This window comes from Festucalex cinctus, chromosome 19, assembly GCF_051991245.1.
Source record: "Festucalex cinctus isolate MCC-2025b chromosome 19, RoL_Fcin_1.0, whole genome shotgun sequence".
In the NCBI taxonomy this organism is placed as follows: Eukaryota; Metazoa; Chordata; class Actinopteri; order Syngnathiformes; family Syngnathidae; genus Festucalex; species Festucalex cinctus.
In genome coordinates this window covers 16,654,634-16,673,680 of record NC_135429.1, presented here as the reverse complement: position 1 = coordinate 16,673,680, position 19,047 = coordinate 16,654,634, and the positions used below count along the sequence as shown (strand labels likewise).

Here is a 19,047-nt window from a genome sequence, read left to right as displayed (position 1 = left end):
GACCCACGCGGGCACGGGGAGAACATGCAGACTCCACCCAGAAAGGCCGGAGCCTGGACTCGAACCCGAGTCTTCAATACTGGGAGGCAGATGTGCTAACCACTAGACTACCGTGCCACCCTCTATATATATATATATTATGGGTGTGCCAAAAAATCGATTCATAAAAGAATCGAGATTCTCATTTATTAATCGAATCAAATCGATATTTAATATCCAAAAATCGATTTTATTTAAATTAGAAATGAAGAAGAAGAAGGGGAAAAGGCAGTTGTAGCCCACATGCTGTTTTTGTGGAAAAGGCACTTACAATACAAAATTAATAAATCCATCCATCCAGCCATCCATTTTCTTGACCGCTTATTCCTCACAAGGGTCGCGGGGGGTGCTGGCGCCTATCACAGGTGGCTCTGGGCAGTAGGCAGGGGACACCCTGGACTAGAGGTAAGATCAAACCTAAAAAAAAAATCCAGCCCAACCCGACCCAGGCCCGCGGGCATTAACTTGATTTGCAGGCCCGAGCCCGAAGCAAACCCGAAATTTCAATTAATCCCATAGTATTTTGGCAGAAAAAAACACAAGATTTTTTAAGGTTAAAATAAGCTACATATTTTTATGATCATGATAAATACATTTGCACAACGAAATAACGCTGGAACACAGAATAAGAGGCCAGACAAAGAGAGTGAAAGAGAGATCTTGATGCGCACTCGCTTAATTACGCGGAGAAATACTGCAGCCCGCTATAAGTATTAGTATACATTTTATAAACATATATTTATTTATTTTTAAAAGTCAGCGAGAGAGAAGCCTGACCCGAACGTAATGATTGATATTTTAGGAAATTTGGGTCAGGCTGGGCTCAGGATCTTACCTCGACCCTGGACTGGTTGCCAGCCAATCGCAGGGCAAACAGAGACGAACAAGCACAACTAGGGACAATTCGGAGCACCCAATTAACCTGCCATGCATGTCTTTGGAATGTGGGAGGAGATGGAGAAGACCCACGCAGGCACGGGGAGATCATGCAAACTCCACCCAGGAAGGCCTGGACTGGACTCGAACCGGAGTCCTCAGAACTGGGAGGCGGACGTGCTAAGCACTCGACCGCCGTGTCTTTTTGTCATTTTGTCTCGCAAAGCAGACTGGAGTAGATCATGACAACGTTGAGTATGTAAATTGAAGCATAAATCATCTGTCAAATAATTTTGAATCGATAATCGTTAGAATCGATAATCGAAAATTGATTCAGAATCGAATCGTAGACCCAAAAATCGTAATCGAATCGTGAGACAGTCAAAGATTCCCAGCCCTATTAAGCATGTACAATTGACGACGATGTTACCGGTAAACACGCGCGCGCGCGCACGCACGCACACGTGTCAAGTTAGCAGGACACAATTCATTTTACAGGGTTAGAGAGGATTACACTTAAAAGCATAAAAGCATCACAGGAACAGGAATAGTGGCCAGCGGGGCGTGCGCACTTCATTCTAGCAACAGCAGCAAGAACAGCAACATTTTAAACAGTTTCAGCTGTTTGATGTAAGCGTTTCCGAAAATTGATTCGGACATTTGAAAGTGGGAGAATTCTCGACGGTGAGTTTTTGTTTTGTTTTGTTTTGTTTTGTCTGCGTGCTGCCCATCGAATGTGAGTGAGCGCCTGGTGTCAGGATGTCCTGCAGAGAGATAGCAACCAGGAATAAGCGGAGTGAAAAGTAGCAGGGATTAAATACAGTGTAGGTTTTCTGTAGGTTGTGCCGTTCTCTTTGGACACTTTAAAGCGCAATGGGACCGACATGTTCTGAACAGACACGCAACTGTTGTTTACAAGTCTCTGTTCAAAAAGCGACCTGAGTATTTGGTTTTGAAAGTTAATCAAATTAATTCAATGAAGATTGAGAATTTTTACAATTTATTGTTATTGCTTCGTGTTTCAAAAAGTTTTCCCACTGTCAAATGAAATGGGACATATTTATAACATCGTCCAAATCTGGTTTTTACTTCTTGAATGTTTTATTCTTCGTGAGGTTTTCTTTTCCTCGAGTGACGTCGAAATAAAGCATTGAATCATTCCGGCCAAGCTTGATGGTGCTTTGCTTTCGCTCTATGGCACCATCAGATGGTCAAACAGTATGTATAGGCAGAATGAAAGTAGTTGTAGGTTCGAGACGCAATCCGAAGCCTCACTTCATTTTGAACCATCAATTTTCGTCTGCAGTGATGAATTGCTGAACACTCTAAAACACGAACTGTTGACTCAACTTGAAAAATTGAGGTAACAATTTGCATTTGTCTTTTTCAGTTATTTCAACTCAGCCACCATCGTAAATGCCACGAGATTACCGTATTTTCACGACTATAAGAAGCACCTAAAAGCCTTCAATTTTTTCAAAAGCTGACCATGCGCCTTATAATCCAGTGCGCCTTATATATGGATCAATATTGAGCCGCAACAGGTCTCGCCGTCAAGACGCTATCGGTGACCCTGCACGATCGGTGACGCGCATGCGCAGAAGATCCCGCCATCTTGGATCGCTAGCTAATACTGATACTTTACCTCAGAGAAAATAGTAAAACAGCTGTTTATTCATTTTTGGAGTGAATGGAGTTGTCAGAAAGCTGGTTTGTAATCTATTAATAAAGTTTGACTGACCTATATGACTTTTGTTGACGTTCCCTAATGGATGCATAACGTAACCCCAGCCTCTACTGTAGCGCCTTATATATGGAAAAAGTTTGAAAATATGTCACTCATTGAAGGTGCGCCTTATAATGTGGTGCGCCTTATAGTGCGGAAAATACAGTACTTTATGACAGCCAATTTGTTTTTCACACTAGAATCTTAATTATGTTGAAACAACATCTTTATCTTGGTCAAAAATGACACTTGGGGATGAGGTCACAAGGGCTGGGGATCGAATTGCATTGGGAGACAAGCACTCTACCACTGATGCATGTCACGACTTGGTCACGATGAATATACTTTTCATTTGAATGTCAATTTCCAAGCAACTACGTCAACTTTCAAATAAAGTTGTTTCAATACAACAGGTAGAACATAGGAAGCGCTGGTAGTATGGAAACAACAAATGAGGGGAGACTTGAAGTTACATGTGTTATACAAATGACAAAAACTAAACAAGATAAGTTACCATACTAAAGAGATATATTGTTAGAGGCAAAAAAATGTCTGACTGGTTTGGGGATGGACTGCGTAGTCGGTATTCACGGCTCCCTGCCCTCGGGGGTTGCACAGGGGCAGCTTCATTTGGGAAAAGCATGCATCTGCACAAAGACTTTTTTTTTTTCTTTGATAGAAAAGAAAGCATAGATGACTGCACGTCTGATACACTCTTTGATGGGCATCAAAGCATGTACAATGTACATGTTACACTAACTGCAGGTTTTTCCCCTGCTTAAAAATATTGAGATTAGTTTTCATAGCCTCTTTAGTCTATATAAAAAAATATATATATCACTTTTTAACGGCATAATGGGACTTCACTTGAGCCCACAGTACCCTCTTTTGTTCTATTTCTCTCTTTGTTAGGTCTGTGCTCTGGTGTGCTTTGTCTCCCTCTAGTGCAGTGTATTAGTGAGCAGTAGGAGGTGCTCTGGAATCACACCTGTCACCTATCAGCAATCAGCAGCTATTTAAGGCTGGCTGCAGCAGTCTGCTGGTGCCAAAGGATTGTTTGCTTTCTCCCATGTGCCCAGCAGCTTCCTGTGCTGAGTGTTTGTGTATTTTATGTACTCTCGTGTTGTGTCCTTCACGTTTACACCTACTAGAGTAAGTACATTGTTTTGTGTAACTTGTATAAAAGTTATTTTGCGTTGTACTTTGAGGCCGACCTAGCGTCGTGCAGTTGTAGTGCCTTTTGGTTTATTCCACGTGTTGCGTGCGCTTTGTGTTGAATAAACCTTTTTGTAAACCCCTTTTGTTTGTCTGCTTTGGGATCTAAATTACTCGGCTTTGCCGAACTCTTAACACTCTTGTACGTGGTACTCATACAACTCCTTCAGTACATCAAATGATAACAAAAAATGGCTCCAGCAACAGTAAACAGTTGAGCTTGAAAATGTACTTACCCTTATGAGCACAACTGTGAATGTACAAAAGCTTAACATCGCTTAATGACACAGCAATGCTTTGAATTGTTACCAAAGTGTACATGCACATCTCTACTCATGTCAACTTCAACCTCTTAAAATATCTCAACCGTTGTCACAGTATTTTGTATTTTAGTTGCAATAAGCCTTCTCCGCAGCAGGGAGGACAGACCATTTTCTTACGTCATCCATTTTCTTGCGTCATGTTCGGGCGTCCGGGCATTTTCTAAATTCTTGAAAATGTCTGGTTGGCATTGCATGACTACTAGGAAATGAAGTACACTGTTGTAACTGCGACTGGTTGGTACCACAATTTCAAGGCTGGGGCAAGTGTCCGTTTTTTTTAATTTTTTATTTTTTTATTTTATTTTTTTTCGTATGGTCACCCATAACTGTATTTGGTGTGTGCCGCCATTTAAACATGTCAAGGAAGGAAGCTGCAAATATGCTGAGAACAAAAGCTAACTTCAAAATAAAAGATTCCCAAATAATACAATGACGCAATTGTAAATTAATAGCCTCAACTGCATTTTATTTTGAAGTTGGGCCGTGCGGTGATGTGATGGTGAGCTTGACTTGTCTTTTCCCAGACTTGGAAGTTGGATGGGACACTGACTTGCTTCGAAGAGTAGTATACGGAGCACCTCTGGTGTCAGGGTCTTTTTTTATATTTTTTTTTTAATTTATTTTTTATTTTTTTTGTGCTAATCTGTACCCACAGTTTAATAAACCGTACCCACGGTTTACAAAACCGTGCCCACGGTTTAGCTCTTCTGTGGCGTTATGTAATACGCGTGCGCACGCAACGCTCGAGTGGTTGCTTGACAGCAGTATTAGCAGCGAACGGCTGCTTCTTTTCATCATAAACTGTAGATTTATGGATTCAGTTGTGTAGTGTTGCGCTTGTGTCACTGTGAGGCGCTCGAACACTTTTCTTCTTTCTTTCTTTTACTTCAGTGTTAAGCCTGAAGGCTGGTGAAATGCAGACGTGTTGTGCTCCGCAATTAATACGCCATACTTGGCTAAAGAAACTTCATCTTTCCGTCATCCATTCATCCGAATGCACCGTTAAGCTGCCAAAACTAGTATACAATTTAAGATTTAAAAATGATAAAATAAAAAATAAATAAAAGCAGGCGTTCGCTGCTAATTCTGCTGTCAAGGAACCACTCGAACGTTGCGTACGCATGCGTATTACATAACGCCACAGAAGTGCTAAACCGTGGGTACGGTTTACTAAACTGTGGGAAAAATTGTTAAACTGTGGCTACAGCTTGTTAAACTGTGGCTACAGTTTACTAAACTGTGGGTACAGATAAGCAAAAAATAATTCCGACACTGACACCAGAGGGCCTCTGTAGTACTAAGAAGTTTGTCAACATTATTTATTTAAACTTAAAGGTACGTTTGTTGCGTGTGTCTTAATTCACTGTCACGTTAAATTTTAGTTGCACATTGTAAACATAAAACCGTGACTGTGACTTGTGAGCAGAACATTCAAATCTTACATGAAAGAGCTTAATCTCTTACTGTAGCACCCTCAAGAGTGCGCCAATTGTACTGCCCCAGTGACAAGTCAAGGTTAGACCCTTTAACATTTTTTTTATTTTTATTTTTTTGACAGCGTTCAGTCTTGTTTTCCATTCACTGTATGACATACCCATACAGCATATGATTATTTTGGTTCCAACTATTGAAGCTGATGTGTGCAATTGCTGTTTTGTGTCATTTAGGTATGGAGTTCCCTGTGGATTTCCTGGCAAATGTCAGCCATGCTGAGTTGGACGCATCAGCTCACATCTACATGAACAACCTCAGTTACGATTGTGCCGAGCAACTCATCCTCTCGGATTCCACCAAGGTTATACAGCCTGTCTGTTTGTTCTCTTCAGTCACTGCATTGTCTCTTGAATTGGAAATGTCAAGTCAAAGTAGCATATTCTTTATTTACTTATGTTTTGATCCCATGGGGGAAATGATCTTCAGATGTATTTATATGACGTGAATTCCCCATTACACAACTAGCTCACAAACATGAATCTGCTACCTACTGAAATGTTTGATGATGATTGAAGCCAACTACTTGTAAAGCAGTAGGGGCAGATGTGACCAAGTGGTTAATTAAGATCATCATCTGCCACAGTTCAAGACAATCATTGGACGCACAACTGTGCTGTCCTTGAGCAAGACACCATTACCTCAAACTGCTTCCCGGGCACTTAATGCCATTCGGCCTTATTCCAGCGTGCACCACCAACAGTGTGTGTTCACTGTGATGGGTCAAATTTCGTGTATATGACAAAAAAAAAGATGATTCAAATTTATTAACGCGGACTATACCTTAAGATTCCTGCCATGTTTGCCAAAAACATTTTTAAAAAAAAGAAGAAAAAAAGTTGCACCCAAACTAAATTTGAAGCTGTTCTTGAACCATTTGGAGTATCAGCATAGTTTTGGTCTCTTTTTGAAGGTAACACTGAATTTTTCTCCCAAACAGTCAGAATCTGTTTAACTCATTCAAACCCAAAAACGTGTAAATACGTTTTTTTTAATACTTTGTCCTTCCTTACCAAAAACGTATCTATATGTTTTTTTGTTTTGTTTTATTTTTTTAAATGCTAGAGCACACAGAAGGCTTTGATGCAGCTTCTGACCTGAAGCGGTCGCTTAAATCAATGGTTGTTATTACAAAAAAAAACAAAAAAAAAAACAGTTTTTGCCAGTGTTTTTGACGCGTTTGTGAATAAAAAAAAAAAAAATGAAACGTAGCTATAATTTAATGTTAATTGTTGCAAAACGGAAACTGATACAAATATACCTTTTTTTTTTTTTTTTTTTTTTTTTTTTTTTTTTTTTAAACTTATGAAAGAAGAGATCTTTCTTTTGGTAGATACTGTGGACCTTACAAAATCAATCAAAATCCAATTGCTTCTGTAAAAATAGCTGGGAGTGAATGAGTTAAGTGCTCCTGACAGTGAGTAATGGAAAATAGAATACAAAAAAAGGACAAATTTTATGTTTATCTAATTATTTTTCAGTAAATCTACCTTGTGTCTGTTGTGTCTTTATAACGTAGTAATAACATATCTGTGCTGTCTTCACTATCTTCAGGTCAGTGTACACATTTCCAGGGTAGAGCGTGTTCCTCTGGATGGTTCTAGTGATACCGAGAAGGTGCTAGCCCTCTTTTCCCCCTCCGACCCATTCAATGCTGTTGCTCTATACCTTTTGGGCCAATGGTGGACTGTGGAAAATATTCTCAGGACATCTGACCCAACTCGAGGTGGCATTATTAAGGTAAAAGCAAATGAAGTGTCAATGGTTCTTGTGAAAATCATCCATAGTATGTGCACACTGTAAAAATTATACAAGTATATATTATTTTGTCACGTAAACAAAACGGGCTCAGTGGACGAGTGGTAGAGTGTCCACCCTGTGATTGGGAGATTGTGGTTCAATCCCTGCCTTGAAAGAATTTAAAATTGGAACTCATTTGCCTCCCTGCTTGACACTCAGCGTTACAGGTTGGAATTGGAGGGTTAGATCACCAAATAGGCTCGAGTACCTGCTGCTGCTCGCTGACGATCAGTGGTTCTTCATAAAATGCGGGATGTCAAATTGAATATGTTAATTCAGTTCAAACTAAATGAATTCATTTGGTTCAGTATCTAAAATGTTAAAAAAATATTTTGGATCAAGGCAAAAAAAAGTTTGGTTCAAGTGAAGAATTGTTGTTTACGTCAACATGAAATAATCAGGTCATACGAAGTCCATCGATGTAGTTTCTGTGAAGTCAAATATTTTAGATGTGGACATCATTTTTTTTTTATTTAAGCGGGGTAAAACTTGTTACAGCGTGACGTGCTGTCGTTTTCAATGCGCATGCGCAAGTTCATTTGACTCAAACTAAATATATTACATTGGAGGGCATGAAGAAAAAAAATCGGGAGGACATCAAATACTTAATTCTGGGTCCTTTGGATGTATATTTCAAAATCAAAATTGATGTCTCCCAATGCAAAATAAATGGTTTAACAATCAAATCAAGAATTTTATCCTGTTTTGAACTGCATGGAACAATTTTTACAGTGTACTTTCTTGCAGTTATACGTAACCTGCTTTCTTTTCCCCTCCACATAATCGTGAATGTCAAAAATGGTACTAGTCAGTGACAAAACCAAGACATTGTATCAAAGTTTGAACCAGAATAGCGTCAGTAAAGAGCACTGGCCAACACAACCTTTTGACAATTTCATGCTCCTTTACTTAACAAGTGCAAGTGCATGTGAAAGATGCTGTGAGGGGTGCGAGGGGAAAAAAAAGAATAAGTAAAATCAAGTCCCACTCTTTTGCGTGGCCACAAATTGCACAGTGTCAGTCAAGGAACACACACTTTGCTACATCAGGAGGATGTGGACAACAATAAAGACAAACATGGGAATATATTGGAAGACTCGCTCTCATTCCGTTGAATGGACCTGGCGACGTGCGTGCGGCTTGCCATTCTTTTTAACATAAATGTCACCTATTTTATCCAAGGTACATATAATTTGTAGCTAATGTTGACTTTTTGTTGAATATTTCCATAAAAAATTGATGTTTAAATATCAATTAGGCTGCATATTGAATTGATACAAGAATTGCGCGCTGGAATATCACGATATATTGCTGAATCGATTTTTCTTAACACCCCTATTAATTCACATGTTCTACATACACTGTATGAATCTGTGTGCCCTTCAGGTGACGACAATCGGAGAGAGAATCGTGTTATATGTTTTGAATCGAGTGATCTACAGAGTAAGGGAGATGAACTCCGAGGAAGAGGTTCCCTTCCGCTGCCATGAGGAGAAGGATTATGCAAAGATTTGCTGGTCTAACGGGGAGGCTGTTGGTTTCTACTCGGCCAAACCCACTGGTGACCTTCATTATGTTGCACATGGAAAATAATGATTTTATCTTGTCAAGTGGTTACACGGAGTAAAATCATCTGGCTCCAGATCCATCTACATCTCCAGAGAGATCGACTTAAAAAAATGTTTCTAAAGCCAGATGATTTTATTGTATAAATTTAACACACCGGCTTCTTCTTTTTTTTTTTTTTCAGTGTAGATGTGCTGTTCTTCAACAGTTCTGCAACAAATTATTCGTTAAAAGTTCATTATGAATGTTTAAAGCAAGAACTGTCACACAAGTCTGAAAAGCAGTTAACTGTTAAAAGTGAAAATGAAAACAGTATATATCCAAGTCAAATGGTTTCATTTTCTTTCCCTTGTAGGCACTTTATATAATTCTTTATCAACAAGAAGATATCAACTTCCGGTCATGGACTCTATATTTGTGAGAAAATGTCATCGTCGTGATGGCTTTGGCCTTCACATGCTGGAGGACTTTGTGCTGAGTTTTCAAGACGACCGTATGGGATTTAGGTTTCCACTCACCAAAACCATGTACAAAAGTATGTATGACTCGCATGTATACAATTCTGTGACAAATAGTTTTATTTAATTAAAAAAACGATTGATTTCAAAGCCTCTAATTCAGGGGTCACCAAGGTTTTTGAAACTAAGAGATACAGTCGGATGAAAAAGTATGGGCACCCCTGATCATTTTCAAGATTTTCCTTTATAAATCATTGGTTGTTTTATTTCCTAAAAATAAAAAAGGACGCTGATTTTTCCAGATCTTATCATTCACCAAACCTCGTTGAGCTTTACACAAGCACCACACCTGGCAAAAAAAAATCCACATATAAACATTTATTATGCCATTTTCAAAGAAATTCTGCTTCCAATGTGCCAGTACCCCAATGTGCAAGTACCACAAAGTGGCCCGGGCTGCGAGGGCCCTTTATAGCTCCTTGCAGCTCTAGTTGTTTTTTCTTTTATTTTTTTTCTTCTTTTTTTTAAGAATGGATGTCCGCATGATAAGGGGTGAAATAGTGCTAGGGGTTTTGCATGAGAGTCTGCAATTACACTACTTTACACTAGGCTTGTGTGTACTGTTAAGCTATTTAGAATAAATAAACCAAATAAAACTGAGTATGAGTCGGACCAACTTATGGCATAACATTGCTTCTCTGCTGTGGCTTAACAACATGAATAGTTTTATAGTTAGTCCAAAATGCAAAGTGTTGCTTGATATTTTTTGGATTTAAAATAAAACATAATGCATCTGTGATTTTTATTTTGTTTTTTTTTTCAAGTTATACTGTACTGTGCATTGGTAATACTAATAATTCTGATCATTTTGATGAAACATAATACTAATGGATTGCCACTTTTGTGAACAGTGTGTGAGAAGTACCTCTATAACTACCCAGATGACATAGGCCTACTTTGGGAGGTGGAGGATGTCTTTGAACCAAACCAGATGTTTAACATTGCCAAGAGACTGCAGACCATGGATTTGAGGGGTAAGAAATAACAACATACACAGGCCAGACATGTAGAGTAGTAAAAAAAATGTACTGTTCTGGGTGAATATATTTTCTGTCATTGTTAACATAAAATCACATTCCCAATTGTTCTTGTATTCATTAGTTTGTCTCTAAGGTGGACTTGAGTGCCCTGAATGATGCCTACAAATTGATTTGTATTTATTTACATACTAGTATGGTTTCATTCTTCTTCTTCTTATCATTATTATTATTATTATTATTGTTATTATGTCAACATTAGTGTTTTCTGTTTCTCAGCAGTTTCAGCAGGTTTATTATTTACTGAGACACCATATGAGGTCACTACAGAGGCAGAAAAGGAAGCGACCAAGGAGCCAACTGCCACACCCACAAAAGCTATGGTATACACAGTTGAAATTGTGGTATGTTTCTTTAGTATTGTATTGAAGTTTGTGGTCAAGAAAGAGAGCTATTATTTATGGCAGGATTTTTTATTTTTTTTGCAGGAAGACATGTCTGTGTGTACCACTACTCAAGGTAAGTATTTTGTGATTTTCAACATTGAAAATACCTCCACATATTGTGCGGAAATATATTTATTGAACTAATGTTTAACGTATACTAATATACTGATGTAAACAGACACTGGGGACGTACCAGGCAGTGGCCGAAAGAAAGCTGATATGATTGCAGAAAGCATGTCTAAAGAATTCAGGTAACCACACACACTATTATACTTTTTGGCTGTGGCATCTTCTGACAAAATGCTTGTTTGAGAATTTGTTAGGCACCATTGGAAATGTAGTGGCAAACACAGCTGATATTCACACAGATAGCATAATTTTAATTTGCAGTCAATGTGCTCTTAAACAATCACAATGGGCTCTATTTTCATGGCCAGTGCAAGTCTCGTGTGAGGCGCAGTATTAGTCTGTGTGGAGGCGGGTAGACCGGGTTTAGGTATTTTTGCAGACTCACACAGCTTGGTCCCAAAAACTTGTGGTTTACGTCGTCGTGGGTGTGACCAGACAGAGGTGGGCATTCCTTCACTATTGACAGAAGGTCCATCAAACAGTCAATGGCGGACGCCAATTTTGTTGTTGTTTTTTTTATGGTTAACGAATGATGGGAAACTTCGAAAAATTGACGGACTAAGCATTGCCGGAGGCTTCGTTCGTTAATGTCATCAGTAATCGGGTCAGTCAGTATTCACGAAAGGGAAGCTCATTTTTTTTCAGGCCAAATCATTAATGTTTATTTAATTTTTTTCTTCATAAGGAAGACTATCAAATGGCATGACCAAAATTCGGTAGACACCATTCCTATTACCTTCCATGATGTGGAGCTGCGAGGGTACTGTGTGACCGATCGGCTGTAAGTTCGGGGGAGGTCTTGTTGTGGAAAGAAACTGCAGAAGTTTATGATTGATGATTTATGCCAGGATCTCTGTAAGAAATATGGGTAACCCCTCAAAAGAACCAACTTCACGGTTTGCATCATCCATTCAGAGTGTATTAAGTCATACAGAGGTTATGTTTGCATTATAGTTACAGATTACATAGTCAAAAAATATACACCTTGACGGTCAAGGCTTGACCCACCACCGCTTGACGCAGGGTACGCCCCGCGCATCATTGAAGGTGTCCAGGTGCAAGGTGCACCTGCTCTTGATGCTGTCTTCGCCTTGTGGTGGCTCCCATTACAATATGTCGCTTTGCATCACAATAATAATCCACAAAAAGGCAGCAGCAGGCGCAGCTTGCTACATAAATATGACGTGGGCAGTCAATCGGCCGGCCGGCGAGCGCACGCTGGCTAACCCGAAAGTAGATTTGTATATCAAAGGATGCGCGTATGACCGCACCCCCCATCCCCCATCCAGATTGTCACTGGCTAGCTTTAGCTGTCAATCAAAGTCAAACTTGAAAGGAAGTATATGGTTGGTTGTCAATCCATTCCTTGAAGCCGAAGCAATGCAAGTTTACGTGACTGATAGGAAAAACAAATTGGGCGAGTCCTCTCAAAACAGCTTCCAAACCAGCGGACCCGTCGCCATGGGCGGGCCTTGGGGGTCCGTGCCCGCCCTAGCAAGATGACTCACCAACTATTCGTCCTATCAGTCACGTAAACTTGCGCCTTCTGTTTTAAGTCAAGCATGGCGTGCCAGCCAACCACATACCTCCTTTCAAGTTTGGCTGTGATTGACAACTAAGGCGAGCCAATGCCAATCAGGATCAGGAGAGATGGGGTGGGGGGATGACGCGCGCTCTGCAGACGTGCCTTAGCCAAATCTACTTCCGGGTAGATAGTGCGCATTTGCTGGCTGGCGCTGGGACAAAGACTGAGCAGTGAGCAAGTCGTGCCGCTTTAATGGAAGCCACCAAATGCCAAACCTCGATCCAGGATGACACAGTTGACATCAATGGGAATCCTGAGTCCACTGGTTACATTTACAAGTGAGTGTCAAACTTTTATTTTAATTAGTCAAGCCACACAGCACGGATGAATTGTAGCAATACACAGTATGCTGTTAACAGACTCAAGCAGTCACACATACACAACAACAACTATGGAGCATAAAATTATTTATAACTAAAGCAGTTGCAACTTGCAGTACAATGTGAGTTGAATTCTCTTTTTTTATTGCCAAGTTTGTTCATGTTGATGACTGTCACTAAGTTCTAATTAAAAAAAACAGCACTTTTACACATCCTTTTGGATTGATATTCTGCTTAGTTTTTTACTGAACCCATATGTTGTTTCTGTATATCATCGACATAACTCAACCTTATTTCTAAATCACTTTAAAACAGCCATTGCTGCATACAAAGTGCTGTGCATGGAATAGAAATTAGTCTTTTAGTAGACACAAGTGAAATAAAATAACACAAAATAAAATTAATTAGAGTAAATATAAGTATACACGCAAATAAAATACTAAAAATCTGTACAAGTATAGAAATAAAATAACACAAAATACAGAAGGCACCATAAAAAAAGTAAAATGATGTGAAGTCTCATGCTGAGTCAAAGATAAAAAAATAGAGATGTCTGGCAAAAATGATAAGAAATTTTGTCCATATCGAACAGCCCTAATCCAACACGCAAATGAAGGCAACTGCTAGCCAATTCCAGATAGAAGGGGCTGGGTCACAGAGTCATTCATTCGGACATAGTTGTTTACTAAAGTGAAGAGTGGATTTGTTTCAAATGAACTTTTGAGTTGAATAAATGCAAAATGAACTACACATTTTTTTTTCAGTTTGTCTTTAAGATTTCAGAACGAACTGCCGCTTTTAAGTGATAGAAAATATTTCTGAACACTTTTGCAGTTGTCACAATGCCGCTGTTCAACCTGATGAACATTAGATTAGGTTGATAAAGTGTGTCCCCCCAAAAAAAGGTAATGCCCCCCCTACAGTTTCTTTCTGGTGACGGGTCTGCAAACCAGGGAAGTCACAGCTGACTGCCAGGGCTGGCCCGGCCCCCTAATGCCCGCCCATGCCGCTAGGTCCACATCCAGCACATATTCCCACAGGTTGCAGAATCTGTCTGCCTGTGCAATGAGCAAATCCACCAAAATAGTGTTATCCTATATGCAGCAATAGTTAGACGTGGCTCTAGCAGGCATAATGTACAGACTACCAAATTGACACCAAATTGTCAGATGGGTTGTCTGCCAAATTTCCAAACAAGCAAAACAAGGCTTGCACCGGCACAGTTTTTTTTTTTTTTTTTTTTGTACCATCTACAAAATGGAGCCCCTTGTGATTACCCTAACTGGTGCTAAGAAATAAATATATATTAATGTTTCAAAATAAATGCTATCATGTCTGTTAGAGTTGAGCCTCTTGAAGCAGAAACAGTTGAAGAACACAGTTCGAGAAAGAAGACGACGGCTTATTTTTCTCATTTAGTGGTGCCTGAGGTATGTGTATCTATAAACGTAACGTTTTTTTGCATTATTATTCAATTATACCAATCATGGCCTAACTGTGAGTGTGTATGTTTTAGGAAATGTTTAACTCCATTACAGAAGAAAATGCAAATGATGATGTTGGCATTGCAGTAGAAGAATCAGTGTGGGTAAACACTACTAAAACCCAACAAGAAGCAGAGGAGGCAGCAGCACTTCCTGTAGAGGAGAATCAAGGCGGAGAAGCTCTGATGGACACTTGCTGTGATCCTCACATGAGAAATGGGTCAGAAATAAAAGGAATAGAGGAGGAGTCTCATAAAGACGACACATCTGAGGAAAAAGATCATTCTCTTTCTGAAGGATATGACGGCAATGACAATTCAACAGTTTTAACGTTAAGAGGCAGATCTAATGTAGCTGAAGTAAACCTGGAAGAGAGGAAGGAAGTGCAGGAAGATGAAAACAGTAAAGGAATGACGGAGGCTGTAACTGTGACAGGAGATAATGGAGAAAATGCAAATAATTTGACACTAGAACTTGACCCAGCTACCGTTGGTTTAGAAAAACATAAGCCAGGTGAAGACCAGAGTGTCCCAGCAGAAACAGAATCGTCTCAGGTAGAAAGCACTGACCTTCCCAAGCTCCAGAAACTCACTGTCATCCTTGTGGATTTGAAAACAACACACCATCAACACAGTTTGAAGGAAGTGGAAAAAACAGAAGCTCCTGTTGAGTGTTCCGCATTACAAAAGGAGGAGACTGTGATGGGACCAACAGGCGAAAAGGATGCGTCCAGTTCTGATGGGAAAGAACCCAAACCAGAAAAGCCTAAAGCCATGTCACAGGAAAATAGGTCAGAAGAATCTATCAGTAAAGTTTGTGAAACAGCAGAAACAGAGCTTGTCAAAGATGGTTTTCCAGAAAAACAAAACGAAGAAGCTGTCGATAAGATGAAAGATGTGTCAGTCATTCAAACAATCCGTAGGAGTGAGAGGAAGAAGGTAAAACCAAGCAATCAGGTGATAGGTCACAAGTGGAAACCCGAAGGCACAAAAGAATTCATTCAGGATAATCAGGAGATCTATGATCAAGAAGGGGGCCTTGAGGATAAGGCTGTCGATCTACAATTGGAAACTACACAAGAATCCATGAAAACACAAGGGACGATTTCAGAAGCGGAAAAGGTTGCTGATCCTGCAAAGGAAACAATGTCCCTAAGAAAAAGAACGTCTACCCTCACTACTCTGCCTAGATCCAAAAGACCCTGCTCAAACCGTAAAAAAGGCAAGTATAAACTTTAGATTACATAGGAGGGATATCAAGGGAACACCTGGGGTCTGAGGACAAAATAGGAGACCAAACTGAAGAAGAGGTAACTCAAGTCTCCGAACATACCGTGATCAATGAAGAGGCACTTTTGGAAATGACTGTGTTGGCATAGCAAGACACTCAAACAAAATGAGTGCTCAGGAGCAAAACAAAGCTAAGAACAAAGATAAATAAGCACAGACCTGGGAGCCAACCAAGATCATGCCTCAGGATAGTGAAACCAAAACAGTTGAGTTTTTTTTTTTTTTCTCCACACAACTGTGACTGCAAATAAAAAATAGCTGCCATTTTAAAGCAAAAATCACAATAGCTTTTCTAGTCTTGGATTCACAAAACCTTTTTTTGACGTATGTACACATAACGTCCAGTGTAAAGACAAAAAAAAAAAAAAAAAAAAAGTCTCAGCTGCCATAAGATTGCAATACTCCCCCCCCCCCCCCCCCCCCCGTAGTTTAATTCACACAACGTAAACATTATCTTTAAATAAGTCAACAGCAATTTTGCTGCTTTTGTGCAAACGTGCTTGCATCTTACAGCTGAAAAAACAGCAACAAGTTGTACTGCAATAGTGCAATTAACTCGTATGTAAACTTGCATACAAAAAAATAAAGTGACCAACATGGTGATAAAGTACTATGCTTGTGATATTGCCTACAAACGTTCTGTAAAAGTGGGTATCATTTAAATCAGGAGGAGGCTGATGTGACTGAGGCGGCTGTTGGTAGACCGGAGGCTGCTGCGGAAGTAGTAGGCAGAAGGTGGTTGATGGGAGAAAGGCCGAGCTTCAGCCCTCATTTCTAGTGCACGGACATGACGCTCTGCAACATCAGTTGAAGCAACTAACAGCTCGATTAAGAACATCAAAAACTGTGTTGAGCATGGCCTGATCTTGGTTCGCTTGCTCCCTCAGCATGCTCATATGAATTGACGAAGTTGAGGCTTTTCGCTTCCTCGCCCGCCTCCATGTTTCTTGAGGTAAATCTGGAGATGATGATGACTCTTCTGTCGCATTTGGAGCCGTCTCTGGGCCATGGGATGGCATAGGCAATACATCAAGTGATGCTGTAGTAACAAGAAAGGAAATATATGATACACCAACACATCACTTTTTTTGTTATTGCACCTGCTCAATCTAATGCAATCCAATCCAATAGGTCTGCCATGAATTGGATAAATACATGGATGTACCTCATACATTGGACTTACCTTCTGATTCTGTGGAAATGTCTGGGATTGGTTCTTCACTTGTGTCTTCTTCTGGATCTAATAGTAATGTACACAATAGAATACATAAATAATTGCACTAATAGTAATATATAATCCAAATCAGGCAGTACTATGGACAATTCTGAACAAGCGTTTGTAATGCAATCCAAAGCTTCCTTTACAAGGTGAAAACAAACAGCGAATTGTATTACTTCTGCATGTGACTAACACAAAAAGCAGGCTGATTGCTTTAGTAGTAATAGAGTTGTGTCTTAACATTTTGAAATAAAAAGAATCCTAACAAATCAAATTACGAGCAAGAGTCCAATGCTTTTCAATAAGCGCAGAGCGACCTTTCACCGAATAAAAGCCCGCCATTTTGGACTTGTACACATACGCACGGAATTGCCCACAACCACGTTGAAATATGTATCATGAAATACAAACATAACGAAGTCAAACAAACTACTTTCAGAACGTTGCGATAGCATGCACGTTTACATTAGCACGTTCGCTAACTTCGTTAGGCCTTATAAAGTGAAATAAGAGGGACTTACCCATGTTTATAAAATAAGACATTGCTTGCACAATGGGTTGATGAGCCAAAATGCTATCCAAGGAATCATAAAATGTAAACTTTATTTTATCCTTCCCCCCCGGCTCCACCCTTGCTTAACATGCATCTTTCTGTTAGCTAGCGTTGCTTCAGAGTTTTCCATTTGCTGCGGAGGTTTTGCCACGTTTATTGAACACTCTCATTTTTCGTGCTAAGGCCTTAAATCACTCCGCATTCCTCTGCTGTCTAAAATAGGTTACTTTGGCTTCTCTAATTAGGTTTATAAAGATTTCAGTCTCTTCGTCAGTCCACGTATAGCTTTGTGCAGCTGCCACGACTCCAAAAACGAGAGAAATGCTCGTCAGCTGACTTCCCACACATGTGACCGGCGGGGGTCACATGACTACTAATGCGCAAAAAGTGTTTCCATTACACTTTTGCGAAATACCTCTTTTTTTGATAGGTCTCAAAAACGACCTCATGAAAGCGCAAAACCTTTTTTGCGATATTTGAGAGTTTGTTCGCAAAACCGGTGTTTCCATTACCAACTTACTTTTGTGAAACATGCCTTTTGCGCAAAACTGAGGGTAATGGAAACGCACCTTATGTTATGATGCTGTGAGGCAAAGCAAGGCCAGGACCTAGGACGCAGAGAGAGAGACAAAGTCCACAGTTTATTGTTAATAAAAGTATCAACAGAAAATCACCTTGCTCAGGGAAAAGTTCTAGAAAACAAAGTAGCAACAAAAAACACCTTGTTTGGGACAAGAAAACACTAAAGCGCAAAGTAGCAACATAAAACACTAGGACCAAAGTAGCAACAGAAAGAGTCACCTTACTAGACTGGTGTGAGACTGGTAGAAGGGGAAACGAAAACCACTACAAGCCGGAGAATAGGAACTTGACTACCAAAGGCTGTGGCAGGAAGATACAAGCAAACGTAGCAGGTACGGCTAGGAAATCTTCCGGCACAGAACCAAAGGAGAGGCTGGTTAAATAAGCGGTTGGCTCACCAGGCTGATGAACCCCAGGTGTGGGAGCAGGCCTCTGCCTGCGATGTTGGCGCCGCCTCCTGCCACACTCCGGAACTGCATTGAGAGAGAAAACAGAACCATGACATACTAGTGAGGATTCAGAGTCTGACTGGTCCGGCTGCACAACACAAAATACAACCGAGGTTGGGACATTTGTATTTTGTATTCTTGAATTGAAATTCCGCTGGGTTTTTCCCCTTTGTTTCCTGACATTAATGTTAAAATATGATGGCTGTTTCAATATGATAAACACACGCCATTTTTCGAGGGTGACACAGGACACTCCCTATATATTCTTTACACACTTTAGTTTTTCTCCTTAGAGGGGCCCCACTTTGTGGCCATAATCCCCTCTTTGATTTTTGAGGATACTTTTTTTCCCCTCCAGATGGAAGTCTTCTATGCAGTGTTGTTCTGCTATGTTCTTATTGTTCTGAATAGTTATTTGTTGATGTATATTATTTTTGTTTTTCTTTTGTTAGAGGTCACA

At 39.9% G+C, this 19,047-nt stretch overlaps 2 protein-coding genes and 1 long non-coding RNA gene across 7 annotated transcripts in view; 2 read left to right on the top strand and 1 right to left on the bottom strand.

Annotated features, from left to right (window-relative positions):
• Positions 1-1,444: 1,444 nt before the first annotated feature.
• LOC144007317 (uncharacterized) lies at positions 1,445-16,394 on the top strand. 5 transcript variants are annotated; one of them, XM_077506848.1, is made up of 12 exons: positions 4,939-5,514; positions 5,649-5,694; positions 5,847-5,974; positions 7,225-7,410; positions 8,857-9,031; positions 9,392-9,571; positions 10,406-10,528; positions 10,811-10,935; positions 11,020-11,050; positions 11,156-11,228; positions 14,354-14,441; positions 14,528-16,394. In XM_077506848.1, the coding sequence occupies exons 3-12, from the start codon at positions 5,849-5,851 to the stop codon at positions 15,731-15,733; spliced, it is 2,313 nt and encodes a 770-aa protein (XP_077362974.1). In that variant the 5' UTR covers positions 4,939-5,514; positions 5,649-5,694; positions 5,847-5,848; the 3' UTR covers positions 15,734-16,394. The 5 variants fall into 5 exon arrangements, with proteins under 5 accessions (XP_077362975.1, XP_077362977.1, XP_077362974.1 ...); XM_077506849.1 differs by lacking the exons at positions 4,939-5,514; positions 5,649-5,694 and adding an exon at positions 1,445-1,599; XM_077506851.1 differs by lacking the exons at positions 4,939-5,514; positions 5,649-5,694 and adding an exon at positions 3,713-3,793.
• LOC144007318 (uncharacterized) lies at positions 16,346-18,535 on the bottom strand. The gene is made up of 4 exons (XR_013280148.1): positions 18,358-18,535; positions 18,126-18,164; positions 16,968-17,024; positions 16,346-16,823 (listed from the first exon to the last, which is right to left on the bottom strand). It is a non-coding gene; the product is annotated as an uncharacterized LOC144007318 (long non-coding RNA).
• anln (anillin, actin binding protein) overlaps positions 18,168-19,047 on the top strand; it is a 50,497-nt gene continuing 49,617 nt past the window's right edge. The window contains exon 1 of the mRNA XM_077506846.1: positions 18,168-18,700. The gene's annotated coding sequence lies outside the window, so the exon portion shown is untranslated. The remainder of the gene's footprint in view (positions 18,701-19,047) is intronic.

Bases quoted from the DNA above. Each gene is read 5' to 3' on its own strand.
- LOC144007317 (XM_077506849.1), top strand. From the start codon at position 5,849: ATGGAGTTCCCTGTGGATTTCCTGGCAAATGTCAGCCATGCTGAGTTG. The intron at 9,572-10,405 runs GTATGTATGACT...TTTTGTGAACAG, and splicing joins CACCAAAACCATGTACAAAA to TGTGTGAGAAGTACCTCTAT. The intron at 14,442-14,527 runs GTATGTGTATCT...TGTATGTTTTAG, and splicing joins CTCATTTAGTGGTGCCTGAG to GAAATGTTTAACTCCATTAC.